The following is a 24,128-nucleotide window of genomic DNA, read 5'->3' as shown; positions in this document are numbered from 1 at the left end:
TTTTAATGCTATATGCTCTATGTTATATGCTATATAAACAACCTTTCAATTTTCTATTATATATTTCAGAAACGACCATACTACCTGACTTTATTTCCAAATCGACGAGATATGAGAATTAAGCCGAAAGAAGAGAAAACCCTGCAGAAGTTGCTTCTTGGACGAATTGAAACTGGGCAGGATTTTCCGTAAGACGCTGTCGCAGGACTTCACTCGATTTCCGTTGCGTGCACTTTTGCGGCCGGCTTTTCCATTTTGCGCATGGTAATGGAGCCTGCCAGCATAGCAGAAATCCAGGCCGCAGAAGCCATGACCGCACTTTTAATCAAAGTGAAAACTATGAAAATTTATAAAATAATTCTCGTAAACGAGCTGGGGGAAAAGAAGGCGACCTAAGCATGCAAAAACCGAATTTGTGCAAGGACCTGTCACTGCAGCCCTCAAAAAAGGCCAGCCACACCCCAGAAACCAAACAACCTCTGATACAAGGACCTCGATCTCCTTACCTCCTATTCCCTCACCCACCTCCCCCCCTCCACACCAAACACCCACCAAAACCTCACCCTCAAGCTCTTGCTGAAGCTTGTGTTTGTGTTTGTGTTTGGATTTTCGGTTGCTCGGGGGTTTTTGGGAAACTGCGAACTGGGAGCTGAGCACTGGGAAACGGGTACCGCCCCCTTTGTGTGTGGATATTTGCATGATATATGCAGTTATAATAAACCACAAGAGCTGCTAAAGCAACAGCAGCCACAGCCAACTGGACGAGGTTGAGGATGAGAACGATACTGGAGGTCCTGGCCAGGACCTGGCAAACAAATGCCCATGCTCAACGGTGCGTATGAAGGCAAATGGCAAACAGGAGCCACCATAACACTAGCCATCCAAAGGACCACCAAACTGCAACTGCCGATCGCAATTTTGATATACATAAATTACGTAAGCATATTATTTGACCGAATTGAAATTCGCATTAATAAACAGAACATTTAGCCCGCCAGGTGGAATATCTTTGGAATATCATTGAAACTTGCAGACAGGGATGGCTGTATCGTTGGTATAATTACTATTTATTTTTAAACTTTTAGTAGTTTTCAGTACTGGAAACCGTATACGTTTTTGTCCAATAATTTGATCAATCTAAGTAGCACTGACAAATACGTCAACGAGTTGAGTTTGGGACTGTCAACGGAGGGGGAATCATTTTCAGTTGCAATAAGTCAGCGAGACGATCAACATCTCTGCTATGTAAAGGAAAAAAAAAAATAAAAATTATTTTTCGGAAAAAACGACAAAACCGCGAGTGCTGAATAATAGTAGTGCTTAATAATAATAGTTTAACAGATAATCGGACTGCAGACAATTTGCAGATCTGCCATCCGCAGGTGAGTTTCTTACTGAAGGTTATTGTACGTACATACATATATGTACATATATACATTTACATACATGTACATACATGTACATACGTATATTCAAATACCAGAGTTATAGAGAACTGCGAACCCCAACCGTCATTAATTCGAGCAGCATACGTTTTTTGCATTGCAAAAACTTTTCAGCACACGATATTTTCCATATTATTACAGATTACAAACACCAATGTACATTTTTTTTTTACGTTTTCCCAACAACAACAACGCTTTTGTGTCTGTCAAAGTTTTCGCCTTCTGCATTGTGATTATAACTAAATGGTAATTCTGTTAAATTAGTTGCTTTTGTTTTGTTCTTTCTTTGAGATAAAGGTATGTTCTTATTAATAGCGGGTGATAGTGGTCAAATATCTTATTTCTTAAAGCCATTTTGCAAAAAAAGAAAAAAAAAAATTTGACACTTCCGAAACTGTGACGGCCACACTTTTAAAAAAATGTTCGATTTTTCTTCATTTTAATTTTTTTGTCTTGCCAATTTCTACCGGTATACCAAAAACACTTTGGCCACGCCTCTTCTAACGCCTTTCAGCCAAAAAATGTAGAATTTCGCGATCGAGCCCATAGCATTCTCTCTTGTTGTTGTTGTTATCGTACTTATATATATACATTATTCAATTATTTTGATTAAGATACGATGGCATGGACAGCAGGCAAGGCTACCAACGATTTTTAAGAATATTTGGTAATTTTAGTCCCTTTTCATTTGCCTAGCTGTTCAATGTTCATAAAGATTTTTGCTTTGAATGCTTTAAGAAAAAAAAAATCAGCATAGGTGGCTTTGACTTTTCATTTCTTATCGAATTCAACAATCCATATAAAATTCAGTTAGTCTCTGGCTTTCAGGACAATCGGAGCAGACCAGTTTCATCATTGAGCGATATGGATTACGAAATTATTGAATTCGTCAGACGGCATATAAGCCATATCGATATCAGTGCTGAAACCAGGATGCGATATCCGGTGGGTTTCCTGTATTAGCACTTATCAGGTTTATTTTAACACAACTCGAAATATTGACTACTTAATGACAGGATCCAATTTCCAACAACAACTTTGATTGGAACTCCATTGGATTGGGCGAACAGGAGGATGCCATTGGACAGGATCAGCAGAGCCAGGCGCTAAACGAAAATGCGAATAATGTAAGTCCGGATGTACCTCCTTCGACAATTGCAGAACCAACATTGGAACCATCAACCATAGAGGGAAATCAAGGACAAAATGTACGTGTGCATAAATACTTTTGAATGTCAGATTGGTAAGGCGATTAAAATGATCTATCTTTTTTTTTCAACAGCCAAGGATAATTTCGTCTATGCCTGATATGATGCCAATGGCTAATTCATTCAATCCACTCATTAACATAAATCAGGAAGCGGGTGTGGTAATTAACACAGGAATAAATTCAATAGACAATGGACTACCAAGTACATACAGTGAACACATATCTCAGCCAACTAATACAGAATCTACAAGGAATATGAATTCTTCAATTTTTGATATTCCCAGCGATCTAGACAATAATTCTTCAAATGAGTCTGGCGATGAAGTAACTCAGCCCACTGCTAAACAATCTAAAATAAATGCGAATTTTGTTTGTAAAATAGAAAGCGATACAAACATGGATAAATTACCAACTACGTCCAATAATACAAACGACAAGCCGCCAAATAACACAGATTCTGATTCGGATATTATTTCAATTTCTGATTTAATTGAAGATTTAAATTTGGATTTTAATCAACTACCGATTACCTCTTGTGACGTAGAAACCCATCCAGCAGACACACAATCTAATATCGATGCTAATTTGCCATATGATTTGATAAGTGCCATAAATATGGACTTTGTCAATCCAGCTAACAGAACATATATGTCAGCTGCCAATTCAACACGAGGAACCGCCTACAAGATTAGAAAGCCCCGGACGGTCAAGAGAATCATTAAGGCGCCATCAAAGTCCAACATTGGAAAGTTGTTGAGGGAAGCTGCCAAGAAGGAAAATGCGGCTGCGGGAACGCAGAGACCGAAGAAGGCCACGTCGACGATAACATCTTCAGTTCAAAACTTTCCAAATCCCAATAATTGGCCTGCATGCCCATTTCCGATGCAGAACGGCACTATGCCAGCAGATGAACCCAATGACTTAATGCCAACGGTTTCGCAAAGTCTAACAGTGCCAGCTGCTCAAAATCGTCCAATACAAACAATCGGAAAGATTATTAAGCCTCCTGTCAAGCGGACTTACACGAAGAGAGCCAATAAGACCAATAATACAAATATACCAAATAAAAATAGTACTGGGGTCATACAGTCTAATGGAGTGGCACCTACAATACGACAAGGACTTGTAGAGCCCGGCGGAACTAATATTCTGATGCCATGGAATAGGCAGATACCAATGGTGTCTGTTGCTGAAAATCCACGAGTACAAACAATCGATAAAATAATTGTGCCTCCACCCAAGCGTACTTACAAGAAGAGAGTCAATAAGACCGTGAATACAAATCAGTCCTCCGAGAGTGCTGTAGGTGATGGTGCTCCGAGTGCACCTATACAATCGATCCCCAAGGTTAGGAAGCCCAGAGGTCCTGGAAAAAAAACTGCTAAGATGGTACCCGGTCAGGAATCTCAACAGGATATACCTTTAGGAGTTCCGCCAAATGGAGAAGCTCCTCAAACCTCTTCCCAGGCACCTGTGCCTCGTGTCAAGCGGGCTTACAGGAAGAGAGCCAATAATACCAATAATACAAATATACTTAATGTAAATAGTACCGGGGTCATGGAGTCTAATGGAGGAGGACCTACAATACCAAATAGTCAGCAGATTCCAAACGTTGCTGTTGTTCTGAATTTACCTATACAACCGATCAAGCCCAAGGCTCCCAGAAAACCACGTGCTAAAAAAGTGTGCAACCAGCAACCGGGGACAGATATACCCTTTGGGGTATCGGCACAAGGACAAACGGCTCAAATCAAGCCGAAGCCTAAGCCAAGAGCTCCTAGGGTGCCCAAGGAACCTAAGGCGCCCAAGGAACCTAAGGCGCCCAAAGTACCGAAGGCACCAAGAGTACCGAAGGCACCAAGAGTACCGAAGGCACCAAGAGTACCGAAGGCACCAAGAGTACCAAAGCCACCTAAGGAACCAAAGCCACCTAAGGAACCAAAGCCACCTAAACAACCAAAGGCACCTAGGGTACCGAAGGAGCCGAAGCCGCCAAAGGTACCCAAGGAACCTAAAGCGCCTAGGGCACCCAGGGCACCCAGGGTACCAAAAGCTCCAAAGGAACCAAAAGTACCCAAGATTCCGAAGAACCCCAGGGTACCGAAAGCACCAAGGCAACCGAAAGCGTCAATGAATAAAATACAGAACACCGTAAAGGTACCGCTACCCATTGAGCCCGTACCTCTAGAAACACCCACTTACATAAATCCTATTAATACGCCTGTACAATCAACCGTTGGCGAGATACTCGCACTAGGGTCGATGCCACCCATATCGCCAATTAAGTTCCCAGTACTATTTGACGAACATGCTGCTCAGCATACCGTAGCAAACTCCAATATGCCACAATCTTCTTTGCCAACGCTAGACATTCCACAACTTCCAACAAGGAACAACAAACAGCCATCGACGAAGAGCGCAGAAGACACAGAAATATTAGGACTTGGCAAAAACAAAAACGCTATGGTATATATTATATTCATATTTATCATCATGTTTATTTATTTATTTAAGTAAGGGCTAAAAAGCTAGAACGGTTGGGACATATAAAATTTAACTAAAGTACATAGTTATCATATTGTGTCTAAATAATTAAAATTGTTTCATTTAATATTATATTATGTTTATATTTTATTTAAAGTTTTCGATTTGGTAAGGAATTTTGCGTTCGCATTCACACTAGCTGAGCAACGGGGAACTCGACTATAGCATTCTTTTGTTTTTAAGATTTTTTTGCTTTCCACTTTAAATATTCCTTTTAATATTACTTATTTTAGAAGTCAGATGGACGGATTAAGCAAGGTCGCGTGTCAAAGCCTTCATTACGTTTTTCACCATCAAGCTCTTCATTGCGCCCTGTAGTACGCTCTTTATCAAGCTCATCGTCAAGCTCTTCATCCTGGTCATCGTGTACGACCTGCTCCACCTGCTCGAGCTGCTCCACCTGCTCGAGCAGCTCCGACTCTTCACAATCTTCACGATCGCGTAACCGGAAACGTCGATCTCCAAAAGTTCCAATTCCCCACAAGCTATTTGAATCCAATGGGGAAATAAATTTTCAGTTGGGCCAACCAACCCGCCTTGAATCACCATCACCTCCGCCACCCGTGCCCATGCAAGCGTGTGGCACCTTTGAAGAGCATTTGACAGATTTGACATTGGTGCGCGTTCATGCTATATCGCCGTTAAGAAGCCCCACATATGATTTCGATTTCGACTTGCCAGAGCCCATGTTGTCCGAGGAGTCATCCAGTTCTTCGTCGGAGAGCAATGATGAAAGCAATGTGAACTGTCAGATGGCACCGAATTCTCAAAATGTTAGTATGCACTTCTTAAAAGTTATGGTTTTTTACAATTGTTATGTTTTATTTCAACAGTTGGAGAAAAAACATCAAAGCTTGTTTGAGGAGTCATCCAGTTCTTCTTCGTCGGAGAGCAATGATGAGACCAATGTGAACTGTCAGATGACACCGAATTCTCAAAATGTTTGTATACACTTTCTTAACAGTTATGGTTTTTTACAATTGCAATGTTTTATTTCAGCAGAAAAAACTTCAAAGTGCTCCCATTAGAGAGCCCAGTCCAGATCAACCCCCAGAAGCAGCTTCCAGATCATCCAATGGAGGCACAATTGGGCCTTGTAACCTAAAAGCTTTTAGGCGTGATTTTATGATTTCAAATGCCGAGAATACTGGATTTACTAACCCAAGTGAATTAAATTTGAAGAAATGTGCCACTAAAGTATGCACTCCAATGGAAAGAAATTCTGGTTCTCAATTGCCTATTCAGAATCGCTTTATATTGCCCAATTCAAATAAAGAAGAAGGTAAGATGAATGTTGAACCAGTGATGCCAAAGCACAAGCCATCAAGGATCCCAATAAGAACCAAAACACCGATAGCTTTGAATTTAATGAAAGAACCAGAGGATAATGCACGCAAACCAAAAAATATCCTTAAGCCTTTCTTTTCGAATGCAGACGTAAACCCTTGTAGCTCTACAGATTATGAGCCGAACTTTAAACCGTGTGAAAGTCCTTTGCCAGCTAAGCAGAACGACTTTAAACTGATAAATAAGGACAAAAAGTCTTGGGTATCACATTACCAAGAACAAGAATCGCAGGAGTTAAAGGAAAATTCATTCTTTTATGCAAAGTTTAACTTACCTAATATTCCAAAGAAATCATTCAAAGATTCCAAAGCTAATGCTGAGCGACGTTGCACCAAAACATTTGAAGATGTACGCAAGGAAGCACAACAATCGAGATATACTAAAGCGATCAATAAAAGGCAGAATAAAAAGGCTATGCTAGAGTCGGCTCTAGGAAATGCTATCACAGAAGATCCAACTGTAAATTGTAATTTGGCCGATAATCCAAACGATCAGGTGGAAATGCCACGTAATCCTGACATTGTTGAACCAACTGTAAAACCTGTTAAATTTAAAGCATTCGTGAGCGCCAGCATAAAACCTAAATCTTCCAAAAAGCGTAAGTTGATGAACAGTGCGTCCAACTCAAAGCTCTTCAAATTTAAAATTTTCGAATCAGAAGTAAATAAAGACGAAAACGAAGAAGAAGATGTCATACCCGACAATCTAATAATACCAGTTAAACGTAAACAAAACATTTCTGAGCTACTAGATATGCAGCCTAGTACTTCTAAAGCTGCTGCAACAATAACTTCTCAACCAAAAATTGCTCAATTAAAGCGAATGCCTTCGAAACTATTGAACGAAAAAATGAAATCATATGCTAAAAAACGTTCAAATGATGATGAAAATAAGGATACAAAAAATACTGGAATGCATATGCATCGTTATAAAATTCCCAAGCTTTCCGCAAATAAACCACAGGTAACTGCATGTTTTCTTCTATATGCGCTTTTTACAAGTTATATGTGATATTTTTCAGAATACATCGACGACACAATCTCCGACACGCGGATTTTCACGATTACCTGGAATGTACCAGGAGCCAAACTTTCAGAATGCTCAACACCCCTTCTCAACAAGGGGCTATTATCCCTATCAAAGGGCCTATCCACTGCATCGCCCGACCAGTCAGTATCATATGAACCAACCCCAACCATTGAGATTGCATCATTCCATGTACGTTGATGCGGAACCGTCATTTGAAAGCGTTTTTCCAGCTCCACGATACCAACCATATAACATTAACCCGTCAATGAGACACCATTACTCCTATCCCGGGGAGCCGTCTCCCAGTACATATCCAATGGGTGGTATTCCCTTTCAGAACAATAACACGCTCTATCCCCCGATGAGGAATGATTTATGCTACCCAAGGGGCCGTCTGAACTATCCTGTAAGAAATTTACCACCGATGAACTCTCAAGGGACTTATCCACCAAATTATCCACAGAATTTTCTACCGAATTATCCACCCTCTCGTCAATTTTTGCTTTCAATGCAACGTCTAGCTGATATAAATAAACAGGTATAAATAAAAACATTTAAATGAACACTCATAAAAGAGCATTTGTACTTTTTTGTTTTTTGTTTTTTTTTTTTTTTATTTTTATTTTAAATAGATCGCATCGGGTTCGATCGAAAGCGTTGGTGGTTTTATTCAAATGGCCTATGCAGGTCGGAAATACCGGACTCTTAAGGATCTCAGGGAGCGAACAATGCTATCCAAAGACAGTTTGCGTAAGATTTTCAAGTGCATGTGCAAAATTAAGCGTCCCAAGTGGCGTATCAGCAAGTTTTATTTGTATGCCTATTGGTGTGAAATATCGGGGATCCCACAAAGTTCTGAATTTGGAAAACCGGTATGCTTGGAAACTATTTCATAATAGATCGAAAATAAATATACAATTTCTTTCTTTCTTAGTTGGAACTAAACGCTGCCTATCGCAAGGTAATTAGTTCCTATGCCGAAAACAAGTTTCTACGCATGGAGTCTTTAATGGAGAAAACTGGGTTTGGGAAAAGCAAACTGAAGCGAGTTCTAAAGATGATCGGTAGAAAACGATCCACGAAATGGCGTCTGCTCAATTATAGGAAGCCACTTATTCACTTGCACCGCAGTCAAGACATGTAGTCTTATTATATAAGACCTTTTACACTACAAGTTTATGAAGAATCTACATTTACACATACACAATCGCCAGACTCAATAAAATGTAACACAATTGCAACCTTAAAAAATAAAACAAATATATAAAAAATTTAAAAAAAATTTCCAAAAAATTGTGGGCGTGGTTGGGCGGCTTTAGAAATCGATAGAAATTTACACGACCGAACATATATTTTTTAAGCTGGCAATGAAATGAAATGAAAATGAAAATAATTTTTGTTCATTGTTAAATTTAAAATTTGTTATATATGTAGTTGATTTTGAATTTCATTATACTTTCGGTTATTTAGCAAGTGCAATTTTCTTCCCTTGCTGCTATTATTTCTATGTGTTGTTTCAGATGTTGCTGCCATTGCTGCGACCGTGTGGGTATTTTGATGTATTCTATGCGCTAGCAATTAATTGCTTTCAAATCCTTTTATCCAACAGATTTGGTCAATTTATTTTGAACAGTTTTTTGCTGTTTGCATGTGTGTGTGTGTGTTTGTGCTTCGGTATTTACCACACATGTGTACATACATATGTGTGTGCTCTTGTTTGGTCTGAATTTATTACATGTTTAGTTTATTGTTTTTTAATGGCGCTTAGTTTCAATTTGAGCACAGCAATAAATTACACATTACTGACTGCCCCGAAGTCCTTGCCTCGTCCCTTTTCCCTGTGTCTCTGTGTGGGTGAGCCAGTCGGTGTCTGTGCCTGCGTGTGTGTGTGTGTGTGTGTGTGAGGCCAAATAAGTCGATCCGACATTTGATATCATATTGATGCCAGCCGCAGACAGTTGACCTTTCCAAAGAGTTCAACTTGAAGAAAAAGTGGCATCCGCTAGCGTTCCGTTGCACATCGTTCCGTTGCACACATTCTGATATTATATGTATATTATATATATCCTAGATTTATGTAATATAATTTATAAGCGTGATATAAAAGCGTACTTAGGCATATGATTTTTGGGCCGCCGTTTCATCATTTATTTCCAGCTAATTTTGATAAGAAAATAGCCCCTGGAAGTATGCAACGGAATTTTTAAGGCGAAACTGCAGTGCAAAATGAAAACTGCAGACTGTTATAATTTGCGCAACAAAGGGCGCACCTCAACTTGACAGCAGCGGAAGTTGTCCCCACTTGGCCGGGGATGCCCCTTAACCCCATAACCCCCGGCTGCCGCTTGTCCGAGAGCCTTAACCCTCGTACACCGTTTTGCTCCAGAACAAACACAAAATGAATGGCCCGCAAATTCACGGCAAATTAAATGAAATGCGCAAATTAAACGCAAAAGCAGCGCAACAAAAAAAAAGAAGAAAAGTGAAGCATGGCCAGGACAAAGTGAAACAAATATTGCATAATATTATTGCAAATCCTTTTTTTTGGGGGGACGGGTGGTTTTTGGGGGCATGGTCGGCACTTGAGCAGCGCTTAAAGCGAACGAAAATGCGGAAGCAATTCACTTTCGGCTTTCAGCTTTTGCCTGCTGCTCACTTTTTTCGTTAGCTGTCCTGTGCTTTTTTCTATGTTTTAATATTTATATCAGGACAGCAGCTTTGGTCCTTCCTCGTCGTTGTCAACGTCATCATCCACATTCGCATCCAGTGGACAGACTTGCAGCTGCTGTTCCAGCTTAAAGTCCTGCCAATACACTGAAGGTAACTTCTTAGGCTGCACTAATTAAAATCAATATATATATATTTTTAAATTTCCTAAAAAACACTGTGGTTCAAGAAACAAGAAGACGAGAGAAGAAGAATGAGAAATGTGTGTGAATGTGTTAAGTTTCCGAGCGTGAAGTGCATCCTCATTTCTTCCTATGCATGGGGTCAGTAATTTTGCATGCTTAGCTTTCAGCTTGCTCGCTCCCAAGAGTCCTGCGTCCTTCCGACCCATTGCAGACCCGTTCTTCTTCTTCGTCTCCTCCCTTCCGTTCCCTTCCCTTCCCTTCCCATCCGTTTCGTTCTGTTCTGTTCCGTTCCATTCCGTTTGGTTTTGCCTCTTTGGCGCGGCTTGGCCATTTTTTTGTGTGTGCTAATTACCATAATTAAGCAAAGGTCAGGCTTTAGTCGCCTTTTGTGGCCGAGCTTGGCGAAATAATAATGAGAGAATGCCAGCAGAGTGTAGCGAAGAAAGGGGAAGAAAGCAAGCAATAGGGGCGTGGATAAAATGGCTGACCAGCGTACAAATTCTCCCCTCTGTTCTGTTATGCATTATCTTTATGATTATGTTGATTATGACGTTTTAATGGGTTTAGTGAGGCGACGACGGGTTGGACCCCCCTGGGCCACCGAGAGGTTAAAGGAGCGATGGACATTGGACAGTGGGCGGCGGGTGGTATCAGCTTAAGCTGACAACAAAAGGCAACAAGAAAAACAAAGACTTGACAAGCTGTTGGGGCACATTAAGGAATGAATGCAGTTTCCCTACAATTCTTTTTCGTACCCATCATAAATACCCTGCAAAAGCGCAGAAACTTGGACCATAAACGAATGGCTCATATCGTTCAATTAGGTCGTAAAATACAAGTATTTGGCACAAATCTGGCACTGCGTGTTTGTTTTTTATGGCTCGCGATATAAGAGCATAAAAGCAATGCAATAGAAAGAGGCGTTAAAATATGCGGTCGCGTTGATTCTTACAGGGTAATAGCCCAGTCGACTAGAAGTTGCGTTTAGCTTAATCTCAATATTTCATTTTTTATTGCCGGCACTCAAAACATTACTTTGAACTTGGTCAAATTACTTGGGGCTTGTCTGTCAACGCTTCCTCCTACACTTCCTTCGCCTTCTGCATTTTTTGCACACACCCCCCTCCACGCTTTTCCAGCCATAAATATTTTTGGTACTCGCCGAGGGAAAATTAAAATTCCATAGGAACTTAACTTGAAAACTGCAATGTCATGACAAATATACAGAAGGACCACGGAAGGATGACGTGGGTGAGTTTCGAGATGGGATCTTTCAGGATGGCACGCACTTCCCTCGCCGGGGGAGCGCCTTAACCCTTAGGCGCCGGCTTAACCCCCTGGCGGTGATTAACGATCGCAGCACACGGCGGAAAAGATGAAAGTCAAATGGGAGATATGCGGGAGCTGGGGAAACGTAACTATTATTTTAACATGGCGGCGAGCAGCATCACCGACTTTCTTCTAGTTCTCGCCCTGCAGGCCCAGCATTCCTAGGCAAGAAAAACATTTTCATTCCAAGGCGTTTTCCGGAGGGGCAATGGAATCGAGGATGGGTGTACTGCGTAGTGAGGGGGGGGGAGTAACGGCAGTTGTTTGAACTTATCTAAATTGTTTTGCCATATTGTTTTCTTATGCCATGTGTGTCGCATCGTTCCATACTTGGGCGTACTTCCTGCCCTTTTCCTCTAAATATCCCCTAATGCAGGCAGAAAAAATCTATATATTTGACACTAAGTGAGGAATTATCTGAGTTACGGCACTTCAACATTAACTAACTTTCCATAAGCTGTTAATTCTTTTAGATTTATTAAAAGTGCTGGTGTAAAAATGTAGTAGAATGTAGGTGCGATTTTTGATTTGAAATTGAAAATTGAAAGTGAAACCTTTCTTTCGGTGTATCCACTTCTCTCCCTTTCCCCTCTTCACTCCTCTCAAAACTCCCATTGTCCTTAGCAAATTTGCTTTACTTGCACTGGCTGCTTATTCATTGACTTTTGTGTTTTGTGCCATTTTCAAATGCCTTCATTTCTTCGCCGCACACAGCGTCGCATACGGCCGTCTCTGTCGCACACCAGATGGCCGTCCCACTCGCACGGCTCTTGCCGTACGTGTCTATTATTGGTATTTGCTGAATGAATGGATTGTACGTGCCCAGAGGCATTTCGAATAACTTTTTTCCAGGCTCCCGAGCATCCACGTTGTGCTTCCGCTGCTTTTTGCCTTATTTCTGGATCTGTCTCCTCGTGGATTGCAATTCTCCGTTCCGCTTCCGTTCCGCCTTTCTCTTGTTGTTCGCCCATCTCTTTCACGCACACACACGCCCCACTCCATATTCCCCCCCTCCACCTCTCTTTCTGCGGTTGAAATCTAAGCGATTTTACATTGTTATTGTTATTATTGCTACACGCGCGCAAACACACACACACACTCACACACTCACCCACACACCCACACATGGTCTTTATTTGTACATGCATTTATATTTGTTGATGGCGTATTTTTGTTTATTTATGTATTCATATGCAATGTCGAAAATAATCGTTAATATGCTGATAAAACACGCCCCCTCAACATTGTGGGCATGTCGTTTGTCGACTGCGTATAGTGTGGTCTCATTCCAGTTAAAACCCATATCCCCAGCTCCCCACCTCCCCACCTGACCCCTCCTCGCTCTCGCTCTGTCAACACTTGGCTTCATTTTTCATCCGATCCCATTGAATTGCCGGCAAATATGGTATGCTAATGAAATCCCATAATGCATTGACTAATAAACAAACAGCGCCCGAATGTAGGCAACACATTTTTCGACCAGCAAAATGGGCAAAAAGTTTCCGTCCTCTTAAATGTGAATCCCCAACAGCCTAGCAAGGAAGCTAGGAACTGCAGCTGTGGTCAATGCTGACCCTCGGACTAGAGTCAGAAGAAGACTCAAGCGACACCACCCTCATGACCTCCCTAACCTGGTTTTGACCTAGAAAGTCTTAGTTTTAAAATTCATTAGAATAATCAAATAAATAATAATTACTATGTTATATCAACTATTATAATTCTCCCTATCATTTTTAGGATTAAAAATCTGTTAGTCTTAAGTAACCAAGACACATTGTAAAATAAAATAATTTAAGCAGATCAAATTAAGTTGCCGCATGGGTAACAGTGCGTTGATCAAATAATAAAAACATCATCGTAAAAAAAAAAAAAAAAAAAAAAAAAAAAAAATTAAATGTGAATGCAAATATATTCGACTGCGGACTGAGATTTCGCTGCCCACGGGAATTCCGCAAAATCACGGCCTAAGCCTCTTAAATAATTTTCAAGTTCTTTTCAGGGGCGAGATTATTTATACATTCACATTGTCGAAGCGGATATAGCTGGTAATTTGTACATTTAATAAATTTTTAGGAAGCTAAAATGATCTATTAATTATTTATTGCAACAAATTAACTATGTATCTTTAAGTTTAGAACACCTTTATATGTGGTTCATATTCATTGTTATTTTGGCTAAAGAATAAAGGCAGTGCCGAATTGCACATACGCACCGTTGCCACTGTATGTATGTATATATATTTATGAGACCACAAACAATTTGATGTGTATTCAAAGAATGGAATACATAATCCTTCACCTTTTATTGGCTATACATTAAAAGGCTGCGAGAGTAAAAAAGAGAAGAACTCTTATTTCGTGCGTGAAATATCCTCTTATATTGCAAAACGAAAATGGAAATCATAAAATGTTTGTTTTTTTTTTTTTGCCTCTTTTTAGTTATATATTTTTTGTATTGTACAATTTAGTTGTGTGCCCTCTGCACGAATTGCATTCAATGTTAATATACCTACAGTTGAATTCGATTCTCTAGTTGAGCAGAATCGAAATCATAAACTTCATTGGGGTTTTGTTTTGGATACAGTTTACTTTTGTCATCACTTTATTCACTTTGTTGCTGTTGCCAGATTACTGTAGATTACACCCACCGTATTCATTGCTGTTGTTGTTGGTGAGCATCCCGTTCAACAAATTCCACCCACCGCCCATCGCCCATCGCCCGACCTTGTCATGTAGTTAGATATATTTAAAGTTGGGCGTTGGGAAAGTAAAATAAAATGGAATAAAATGCAGATTGAATTTGAGGGCGACAACTTTGCTGACGTTGGCGACGACAACAGAGTAATATTACTCACACACACCCACACAGATACACGGGTAACAGAAAAAAAAAAACGGGGAAACGAAGAAGAGCTCACACACACACACACAAATTCTCGCACATTCACATGCACACTGGGACCGTAAAAAATAAGCAAGTAATGCGCAAAATACAAAAGCCACATTGCCTTCGAATAAGGTGGGGGGGGGGGGTGGCATGGATCGACGGGCGGGGTGAGGGGTGTTTCTGGGTATGTAGGGATAAGGAGGACCAAAAGCCCGGCTATATACTATAAGTACGATATGTAGTTTGACGTTATCCAACACTAACAACACCACCAGCACTGAGGACAAATGCGAGCTCTGAAGGGATAAACGTGAGGAAAATGGGCATGGGTGTTAAGTAAGGCGATGCACCATGAAAAATTAGTAGATCTTCTATTCCATATATGTCTCATCTTCATGGGCTGTAGAAATGTTGTACTGATCTAATATATATATCTTTTAACACCTCTTCTTTCGCTAGCTTTTGAAACTATCAACAAAGGTGGCAGTTTACATTTGAAGACTCTAAATATATGTTCCGTTTAAGATTAATTTTTTAGCCGTGTGGAAAAGCCAGTGGGGTAGGGAACGGATTGGGGGGGGAGTGGTATGAAAAGTCGACGTGATCGTATGCGAATGCGATTGTGCGGGTGTATTATGTATTTGGTGCATTTTAAATCGGATTACTTAAGGCAACAACAACCATGTGCGGCTTTGGCTTTTGTTGTCCTTCCGTGCCTTTCTTCGAATGAGGTGGTGGGTGGTTCTCCTCATGGGCGGTTGGTAGCTGATGACTCTCAAGTCCCACATGCACGGTATGTGTGTGTGTGTCAGTTTAGTTCTCTTTGTTGCCATCATCGGGATATCGTTGTCAACGCCGCGCCTATAAACCGTTTATTATTATTTACAATTTTCGCCTCGACGCTGGCAAATATTTTCAAATCGCATGGCGACACATCGCTAGACACGTGGCATTTTCCAGCATTTTCCCAACCCATCGCCAAGCGTACATCACCCACTTTTCACCCATCAGGCTTGGCAAATGTGTTGGCAACGTGTCGGCATTCGATGGAAAACTGAATGACAAACTCCGCTTTGCTGGCTGACTGAATGGCCAACTGTCAATCGTTTGGTTTATCAATCCATCAATCGAATGGCTCAGCGAAACTCCGACTGGAATCTTAATCGAGCAAAACAAGTTTAAGTAGTGTGAAATATTTCTACCGCCACACAAAGCACATTGCACTAGAATTAGACTTGTAGTTGCGTTAAAGCAGTCTCAAAATGCACAAAAATGTAGCGAAATTGAATGGCCAATACTTTGAATTTAGACTCCTGGAATGCGAAGTTAATTACGCTACAGATTTGGGTCAACAGTGAGTTGGGCAATCAATCAAGTGCATTACACGCTTATTCAATTGAAACTGGCACACTTTCAATTAACCAGCCTATAGATAAGCCGTGCTTCCATCAATCATCGGATTTGGATGGAAATGTATATCATCACAACTGGCCAGCAAAAATCAACGATTGCCGTTGCCGAGTAACTAATCAAGCAATGTTTTATTAGCATTTAATTGGCAAATAGTGCAGCTGCAGGCCTAACGCAAAGAATTAGCAATTGTTGATCTATCGATTGAAACGAATTATGGGCAAATTAGGTGGGTGGATGTTGGCGATCGGTAGTTTGGTATTCGGTTTTGGGGCAAGTTCTGTGGATGAACTGTGACCTCAGGCTGCCATCAATCTTTATCGCCAAACGGCAAACTGCGAACTGAAACAGCAGCGGAAATAGAAGTGCGCGGCATAAGTGCACTTCCGGTGCCGCAGTTGTTGCATTTTCAGTGGCAGCCGTCACATCCACGATTCCCCCCGCATTTGCATCTGTATGCGTGAATGTGTGTGTGTGCACTCGCCTGCGGTTGAGTATCATTTTCACTAACGAGATTTTCCAGAAAATGAGAAAATAGCGAGCGAGGGCCGACTTTAAATTCGAATTTCCCCCAAAAATGCATTGCATTTGCCATTTTTCACTCGTCGCGCTATCTATAGCCATTTGCAATAAAATAATGTTAGTCTTTGCAACAATTTTATACAATTTTTCGGCATTTCGGCGCACTTGTCTCGTTTCAATTCCATTTCGCTGCATACAGTTATACAGCTCTTTATTGCATAAATCCATTGGTAAAATATTTAATGCCTAAACGAAATCGAAACTGGCATATAACTCCTTGAATTCATTTATTAAACATACATGTTATACCGTATATATATATATATATATATTTGCATTTCCATGGGAACTAATATCTATTCGAGCTGCTGAGATTGCAGCGGCCATATTTATGTGTTTCACCTGCTGAATGCATCCATTTATGCGGCAAGCATTGACATCTGTCACGCGCAACTGAAATTGGACAGCGGGGAGTCGTTTGGTTTCGCTTTTGGAGAACTACTGCAAATTGCGGCTTTCGGCATTCGGATGCCAGCATCCAGTTACCACCTACCAGCCCACGCCTATACCATTAACCAAATCATTGGTTAAGTTATTGCCTTTGGTAACACGGCTTCGAGGCTGGAAGTTCAAAGTCTGCGGTTGCCATGTCAAGCGATGCGTTTTTTTTTTTTTTTTCGGGGAGTCCTTGTTGCCGGGATTTGTTAGTGGGACTTGTGCTAGCTCTTCGACATGGAAAAATAGTCATTTTTTATGGATGATTTGGCCGGGCAATTGACCATTGGCCTCGCCACATTGTTATCCCATATCCAATTTCGTCCGGGCATTTAAATAAAACACCCAAAACTATATATATATGTATTGCATATATATCTACCATACGATAGGTATTTGGGTCGCGAGTTGAGTGTTTCGTTTTGGGTTTTTTTCCCACCATGCCCTATTTGGGTTTTCAAACCAGGAGCAAAGGAAAAATTCCGACTAAACCATAAATAAGTAAAACAAACAAAATGGTAAAATCAATAAACGAACTCTGGACATGTGGGGGGCTAAATATGCAAGTGGAGTGCCCCAAGAATGGAAATAAAAATGATTTATAAATTGCTTATTTGTCAAAAGCACAGACACACAAGAGCTGCAGACTGTGAGAAAAACTGTGGTCAGGCGAATGAAAACAATACGATTGAATGGGTATTACGAGTATATATATATATATATATATATATATATATATTTCTTGATAATAAAACCAGTAATCCTGGCTGTGAATGCACTCAAAAGGCTCTTATGAAAATATGTGTTTTTTTTTCCAAATACTCACAAATATCCACCTTTTTTCCCACTCTGCAGTCATAACGAGCAGCATCTGAATCTGAGACTAGTGTGCGGCCACGCCCACTTAGCCCACTCAGCCCACTTGAGCTGGCTGCACTCGAGAGCCACAAATCGAAGACAGGAATCGAAGTCATGGGAGCCAGTCACATTATCGTAACTTTTCAATATCGAAGCATAAACATCGGATTCGCATAAAAGCAGGTTCTTCGGAGGGTTCTGTTTCTGATATGAATGCCGTGAACGAATTGCTCGGAAGTGAGTGTCTACTCAAAAAATAAAGAAGCAAATAAAGAAAAAACGACGAACATTTTCAGAGGCTTAACCACCACCTGGTATGCACTGCTATTATTATTACTATCACTATTTCTATTACTATTACTTTTGCTGGATTGGAATTATCATGCGGCTGGCAGCAAACGAATTGCAAACTGGCCAAATGCCAAAAGGCCGCTTACAAAATGCTGGAATTATGACATTTAATTAGCCAAATGAATCTTTTTTTAAGCTTCGGCTTGCGTTCCATTCCGGCGGTTCTACCAATATGCTGAGGGGCATGGAATTAGCGACGGTATTTGGGAATCGACGCCTAATTAGCGCATTGTTGCACCAAAAATAATGGCGTTCAGCAAAGCAAATGCCAAAAACCGATTACAGTCGCCATTCAGTTGGGTATATAGAGATGCTTATACCGATATGCATTGGCATATATGTATGTAAATATATACATGTATGGTATGTATTTGTTATGTGTATATTTATGTGAAAGCCAAATAATGAAAACATTCAATCCGCGGCCGGGGATTTGCACTGCGCAGCGGATTTCCGGCTACAGTGGACTCTCAAATATCTAATATCTGCTTAGAAATACTCACATAAAATATATATTTTCAATTCCAAAATGATTTGTATCACAAAATTCTATTGGATAACTTTTATTCAAGAACAACATCCGAAAACAACAACATAATTAAAAGCCAAATGTATCGAATTTTACTGAACCCAAACAGGCACTGTTGGAATTACTATATATTGTACATTGATAACTTTTCCCATGGGATGAGATTTCTTCCAGCGAACGTAAGTCGTCCGAGATCACAATTCCTGGGCTTTAGCTTTAGATTTAGCCTTAGCTTCATGCTGTGTTGCCGGTTTTCACCGTCACCTGAATCGTGGGGGCATCCGAGTCGAAATCCGAATCCGAATCGCAGTTGGAGTCGGTAACCAAAATCCAAATCCGAATCCGAATAGAAATCGGGGTGAGCGGCAAAAAAAAAAAAAAAAAAAACAGGAGTTGCAGCTGGGAAATAGACGAGGAAACTTGCGGTGCACTTTGACATTTTGGCGCATGTTGAATCAAGTGAAAACCCAATTACATGTCCCGCCCTATCTAGTCGCTTCACTGGCGACAAAACGAAACGTGCAGACAAGTTAACATTCTGGCCAACTTTGGCAGCAGTCAGGAGCTGGAATCGCACCCATTTGAACGCCCAACCGCCCACATATCCACCCACTCGGTGTCCTTGTGCCCTGTGCTCGCTGGTTATTACAAGAGTGGCGAACATTCTGTGGCCAGGTGTCTGTGGGCGTGCAGGTGAGTATCTGTGGGCCTGGACGCACACCTGTGCTCTCGTGTCTGTATATATGTACATATGTATGTACATCCATATAGCTCTTGCTGCTGCTATCGCACGCAAATTATTGTTGCAATGAAACTTAAGCTGCTTAAACTTGCCGGAACGCTTTGGCCCCACCTCCTCTTTCTGGGCGACTCCACATCCCCATTTAGCCAACGGATGATGGAGACATCAGCGCTCGTGTTTAACCTGATTTGGGAAAGGGTAGCTATCTGCCAGGGGGGGGGCGAAATTGAAAAGCTTAATGGATTACGAGTCACAGATTAACTGGGACAGTTTAAAAAGGTCCACGGAAATCGAAGGTGATGCGCACATAATCTCGTTTGAATCCGGTTAACTCCCTTTAACAACGACGCCTATCAAAGGGCAAACACGTTTATCTTTATGTCGATCAGAAGTACAAAGAATTGTTGGAAAATTGTATCTGCTATGATCCGTATCATTCGGCAATAAATTAGTAACATTTTAAAATGGTTTATAAGTAAGCATTCGATGTTCCAGCCAAACACGAGCCAAAAATGTTCGAGTTGCGCTGGCAGACAAGTTCGAATAAATCATTGTTAATTTACAAACGCCCTGTTGATGGCCTGACAATTTTCGGTTGCTGGGCGAATGTTTGGCCAAAACCATGACGAGGACAAGTGGCCATCCGATCTCTGCTAATTAGGCCCAGAAATGTGCCATAAAATAAATGGCACAAATGCGAAATTAAATGGCCCGACCAGGCCAAAGGACATGCGGCCATTTGATTGATGTCCTGATGGCCGCCGTTCGTCGGTTTTAGTTTCAGTTTCTATATCTGCGGCCATTCCGCAGCAGATTGTCTGTGCGTTAGTTACCATTATTACATCTGACTTTTTATCCAACTCTTCGTTTTCTTCATATTATTATTAACGAGTTTACCATTGCTGCTTGCCGCTGGCAAATACGTTATAAAAACTGGCTGTGAAAATAAACACACCAGCAGCAATATAAAATACAATCCTCCAGTTCTCCACGCTCGGCTTGGGATCGATCACATGACCGGCCACCATGGGCGCCATCAGACCCACCAAGTTGGCCACGCAATTGGTTACGGAGATTAGCAGGCCGGCAAAGCGCGGCGACAGGTCCAGATGATTGATCTTGAAGCCGCAGTAGATGGCACCGTTGAGTCCCATGCCCAGGATGAAAATCACGCTAGTCAGCCAGAGGCTGTGGTGTACAAAGCCCACGGAGATTAGGGCCACGGCAGGTCCGTACTGGCCCAGGCTGTTCATCAACTTGCGAACTACGGTGATGGAGAAATTCCGCCGGATGAGGCAATCCGCCAGGATGCCAAACACAATGGCCAGAATCCACATGGCCAGGTAGGGCAGCGAGGATATTATGCCATTTGTGCGAATGTTCACATTGAGAACTCTGTACATATAGGTGGGCAGCATGGTCATCAGCGTTTCATAGCCATAATTGTGCCCGGCATGGGCCACCAGTATGGCATAAAAGGGTGGCGATTTGGCAATGCCCAGAAAGGGTATCCGGCTCCTTTCCTCCGGCTGTGCCTGCCAAATGGCCTCCATGATGTGTCGCCTCTCCGCCTCCGAGATGCGAGTACTCACGGCCGGACTCTCCTGCACCAGGCAAATAAAGATGATACACCAGATGGTGCTGAACAGCCCGAAGATATAGAAGATCGATGGCCAGCCGCCATCGAAACCGTAGTGAGCCAGAAGTCCACTCAATGGCATAGATACTATGGTACCAAACTGGGCACCTGCGTAGACCGCTGCTCCGGCCAGTGATCTCTCGTTCGGGGGAACCCACTGGGCCAGCAAAGAGTGGGAGCAGGGCACAATGGGTCCCTCGCCCAGGCCCTGGATGAAACGCACCACACACAGACCGACGACGCCACCCGATCTTGCCGAGATCGGAATAAAGAAGGCGGCCAACGAGTTGATCATCATGCCCCAGCCGAGAAAATGCCGAGCACCGTAGTATTTGATCATCAGGCCAAAGGGTATTTGGGTTATCACATAGCCATAGAAGAAGCTAGAAAGGATGTAGCCCTGCAGCTTATAACTCCACTCGAAGTCACCATCCCGTTCCTTCGATTGAGTCGACGACTTGGTATGCGAGATTGCCGTGTGGTTGACCATGGCAACAATCGCCACAGACATATTTGTGCGCATCACATAGGCATTGGCCATTCCCGAGAAGAGCATCAGGACGACGAAGAATCGGGTCTTTCGGCACCTGGGAATTTGCCCATCGGAGGCGTAGCGCTCCATCCTGACCTCCTGATCACTGCGATTCCGATTACTGACCCCTTTGGAGTCGTACACTCCAGCGGTGTCGGTCATTTCCAGATTGCTCGCCTTCGTTTTGAATGCCAACCAGATGTGTGTCAATCTGTGGCATTTGAGATAATTCTCTCTAGAGTAAGCAGGAAAATAGTATTTGTTATTCCCACATTTTTAAATGATTTATTCACGCTCGACGATTCGATTGTACGATTGGTGTTAGTTAGCTCGTTTGATTTCTAAACGAATGCTAATAGGATCCAAATTGAATTTTGAACTGAATTATATTTCACTAACTAGTTTAAAGCTAACACCAAAAAATATATTGCAAGCTGTTTAACTCGTTTCTTTTCTTTGTTTTTCTCTGCAATTATGGGAAAAAGGACACCCCGCATCGTTTAAACCCATATTAAATTCACGCAGTGAAACGACTTCACACTAGATTTACCCCGAATCCCTTACCCGCTCGATTTTGTCATTCATATCAATTTCGCATATCTTACGGCAGCCAAATGAAGCCATTGACAAACGAATGAATATGGCTGGAATCACGGGGGATTGTATATATTGTATATAATATAAAATACAAGGGTTTACTTTTTTGCGTGTGCAAACACCGAAATCAAATTGGGCCTCCAGATCCAATGCAAAGTAAAGTAAACAAATCCAATTGGATGCGGAAGTGAAGACAGATTCAACTAGGGGTGAATGTATTCTTCTCCAATTTATGAGTTAAGTCACTTTACTGCCTTGGGACTGCCATGAATATGATGTAAAAGGTACAGTTACTTTAACCAGTTTTTACCTCAAATACAATTGCATTCCTTTTCAATTTCATTCTGTTACACGATGTGCCGCCATTAAAGTAATATATTGTAGTAAATATAAGAATCATCGCAACAAACATGCGTAAACAACTCTGCAGTGGTCCACTCAACAGCGATTCGCTGGGCGCATTAACCAAGTCCATGACTAATCCGTAAATTATTCCCAATTTTCGTCGAGTACACGGTATTATTCCGGCAGGAATTGCGTGAAACACGGCTGGCGCAGAAGGGATTATAAGCAAGGCGGCTTAAGTAGAACCCCACCAAACCCCCCCCCCAAAAAAAAAAAGGGAAAATAAAAGCGAAAATACCCCAATGCTGACGAAGATGACGACACCTTTGCGGCTGACCCGGACGTAGAGCAGCAGCATCCTTTTCCTTCCATTTCCCATTCTTTCCCAGCCAACAGGGCGTATTATGCGCTCACACACGACGCGTCGGATGAGTTGATTACGTATACGCAACGATGGCCCATGAGTTGATTACGACGCACTGGCGGCGATATGTATGGCAAGTAATTTGCATAAACCGCGAATCGGACGCCCGCAGACAGACATTCGTTGACACAGATGATCGGCATCAAAGGAGGTGCGAATATCCAGCCGAGTATGCGATTATAATGAATGCTGGTAGGCATTGCCATAGTGCTCAAATAAGAAATCGTACGTATTGATAAACAAACACAATTGCTTATTGTTTTTTCACCCTTCACCTAGAAACCGAAGCTATGGCCAGCCTGACGGAAGATCGGGGTCCCAATATCTGCAACTGTAGTCGAATGCGATCCGAGTGCTGGACAAGACATTCGATCACCGCCGAGGACACGATGACTCGTCTGGCTTTAAAGTACGACACGAGCATTGGGCGCATATGCAGGGCCAATCGAATGCACAGCCAGGATGTCCTGCAGGCACGCCGTCACGTTTGGGTGCCCATTCCAAACAGTCAGTTTCAGATGGGGTGTCAAGAGAAATCAGAGTCCGACGAAAGTCCGGAGATCTCTATCAGAAAAGTTACGCCGAACTTGCCGTCACATTTTTATCGCCAAAGCGATCCAAATCCAAATCCTTTTGCTTGCGATGACGATCCGCTGCTGGTCATCACAGATATGTAGGAAGTTCTTCAATGAATTCCACGGCGCTGCACATCCACAACAACTGAAATAAATTGTTCGTTTGTAATTTGGTATATGTATTTCATAAAATTATTGTTTTCATACAAATAAGTTCTATCTATCTATCTATCTATCTATCTTGAAACATTTGACCCTCTATTCCCATTTGCCTGTATACTTCAGATGAAGCAGCTAAAAGAGAAAGAGCAACGCAGCTGGCAGCATTTTGGACTTTTTGAGCTCGCGAATTTGGCATTTAAGTAGCGCCGTGGCGGAAACAAAGCAGAGATGCGATGCCGAAAAAGCGAATGCAGGCGACATTGGCCGACAACCGCGACAACCTCCTGTCGCGCTGATTAGGAAAC

The 24,128-nt window shown here is 41.8% G+C and overlaps 3 protein-coding genes and 1 long non-coding RNA gene across 10 annotated transcripts, besides 3 other annotated features; 3 read left to right on the top strand and 1 right to left on the bottom strand.

Annotated features, from left to right (window-relative positions):
* Nucleotides 1-396: 396 nt before the first annotated feature.
* Nucleotides 397-621, top strand: lncRNA:CR45516 (long non-coding RNA:CR45516). Its single transcript, NR_123793.1, has one exon. It is a non-coding gene; the product is annotated as a long non-coding RNA:CR45516 (long non-coding RNA).
* A 596-nt stretch (nt 622-1,217) lies between these two features.
* On the top strand, nt 1,218-8,849 carry CG2861 (uncharacterized protein). Of its 6 annotated transcripts, none has more exons than NM_001272317.1 (10): nt 1,218-1,382; nt 2,260-2,390; nt 2,462-2,653; nt 2,728-5,121; nt 5,433-5,972; nt 6,033-6,140; nt 6,199-7,509; nt 7,568-8,113; nt 8,208-8,447; nt 8,510-8,849. In NM_001272317.1, exons 2-10 carry the CDS (start codon nt 2,310-2,312, stop codon nt 8,717-8,719), a joined length of 5,622 nt encoding a protein of 1,873 aa, NP_001259246.1. In that variant the 5' UTR covers nt 1,218-1,382; nt 2,260-2,309; the 3' UTR covers nt 8,720-8,849. The 6 variants fall into 6 exon arrangements, with proteins under 6 accessions (NP_001259246.1, NP_001401056.1, NP_001259245.1 ...); NM_001414071.1 differs by lacking the exon at nt 2,260-2,390 and having other exon boundaries at nt 7,568-7,981; nt 8,039-8,113; nt 8,510-8,814; NM_001272316.1 differs by having other exon boundaries at nt 5,433-6,140; nt 6,202-7,509; nt 7,568-7,981; nt 8,039-8,113; nt 8,510-8,814.
* Nucleotides 5,314-5,385: a mobile genetic element.
* Nucleotides 8,850-13,278: 4,429 nt separating the features above from the next.
* Nucleotides 13,279-13,628: a mobile genetic element.
* Nucleotides 13,629-15,318: 1,690 nt separating this feature from the next.
* Nucleotides 15,319-16,512: a mobile genetic element.
* Nucleotides 16,513-20,020: 3,508 nt separating this feature from the next.
* CG6978 (uncharacterized protein) lies at nt 20,021-22,005 on the bottom strand. Its single transcript, NM_131960.2, has one exon. The coding sequence runs from the start codon at nt 21,880-21,882 to the stop codon at nt 20,443-20,445; it is 1,440 nt and encodes a 479-aa protein (NP_572188.1). The 5' UTR covers nt 21,883-22,005; the 3' UTR covers nt 20,021-20,442.
* Nucleotides 22,006-23,290: 1,285 nt separating this feature from the next.
* CG15471 (uncharacterized protein) lies at nt 23,291-23,879 on the top strand. 2 transcript variants are annotated; one of them, NM_001144684.2, is made up of 2 exons: nt 23,291-23,311; nt 23,366-23,879. In NM_001144684.2, exon 2 carries the CDS (start codon nt 23,377-23,379, stop codon nt 23,761-23,763), a length of 387 nt encoding a protein of 128 aa, NP_001138156.1. In that variant the 5' UTR covers nt 23,291-23,311; nt 23,366-23,376; the 3' UTR covers nt 23,764-23,879. The 2 variants fall into 2 exon arrangements, with proteins under 2 accessions (NP_001138156.1, NP_572187.2); NM_131959.3 differs by lacking the exon at nt 23,291-23,311 and having other exon boundaries at nt 23,322-23,849.
* The last annotated feature ends 249 nt before the right edge of the window (nt 23,880-24,128 follow it).

Source organism: Drosophila melanogaster, chromosome X, assembly GCF_000001215.4.
Source record: "Drosophila melanogaster chromosome X".
Lineage (NCBI taxonomy): Eukaryota > Metazoa > Arthropoda > Insecta > Diptera > Drosophilidae > Drosophila > Drosophila melanogaster.
This window is presented reverse-complemented; position numbering and strand designations above follow the sequence as displayed.

Excerpts from the sequence above, each read along its gene's own strand:
- CG2861 (NM_131961.2), top strand. The coding sequence starts at position 2,310 with ATGGATTACGAAATTATTGAATTCGTCAGACGGCATATAAGCCATATC. Across the intron at positions 8,114-8,207 it reads TAGCTGATATAAATAAACAG|ATCGCATCGGGTTCGATCGA; the intron begins GTATAAATAAAA and ends TATTTTAAATAG. Across the intron at positions 8,448-8,509 it reads GTTCTGAATTTGGAAAACCG|TTGGAACTAAACGCTGCCTA; the intron begins GTATGCTTGGAA and ends TTTCTTTCTTAG.
- CG15471 (NM_001144684.2), top strand. The coding sequence starts at position 23,377 with ATGGCCAGCCTGACGGAAGATCGGGGTCCCAATATCTGCAACTGTAGT.
- CG6978 (NM_131960.2), bottom strand. The coding sequence starts at position 21,882 with ATGACCGACACCGCTGGAGTGTACGACTCCAAAGGGGTCAGTAATCGG.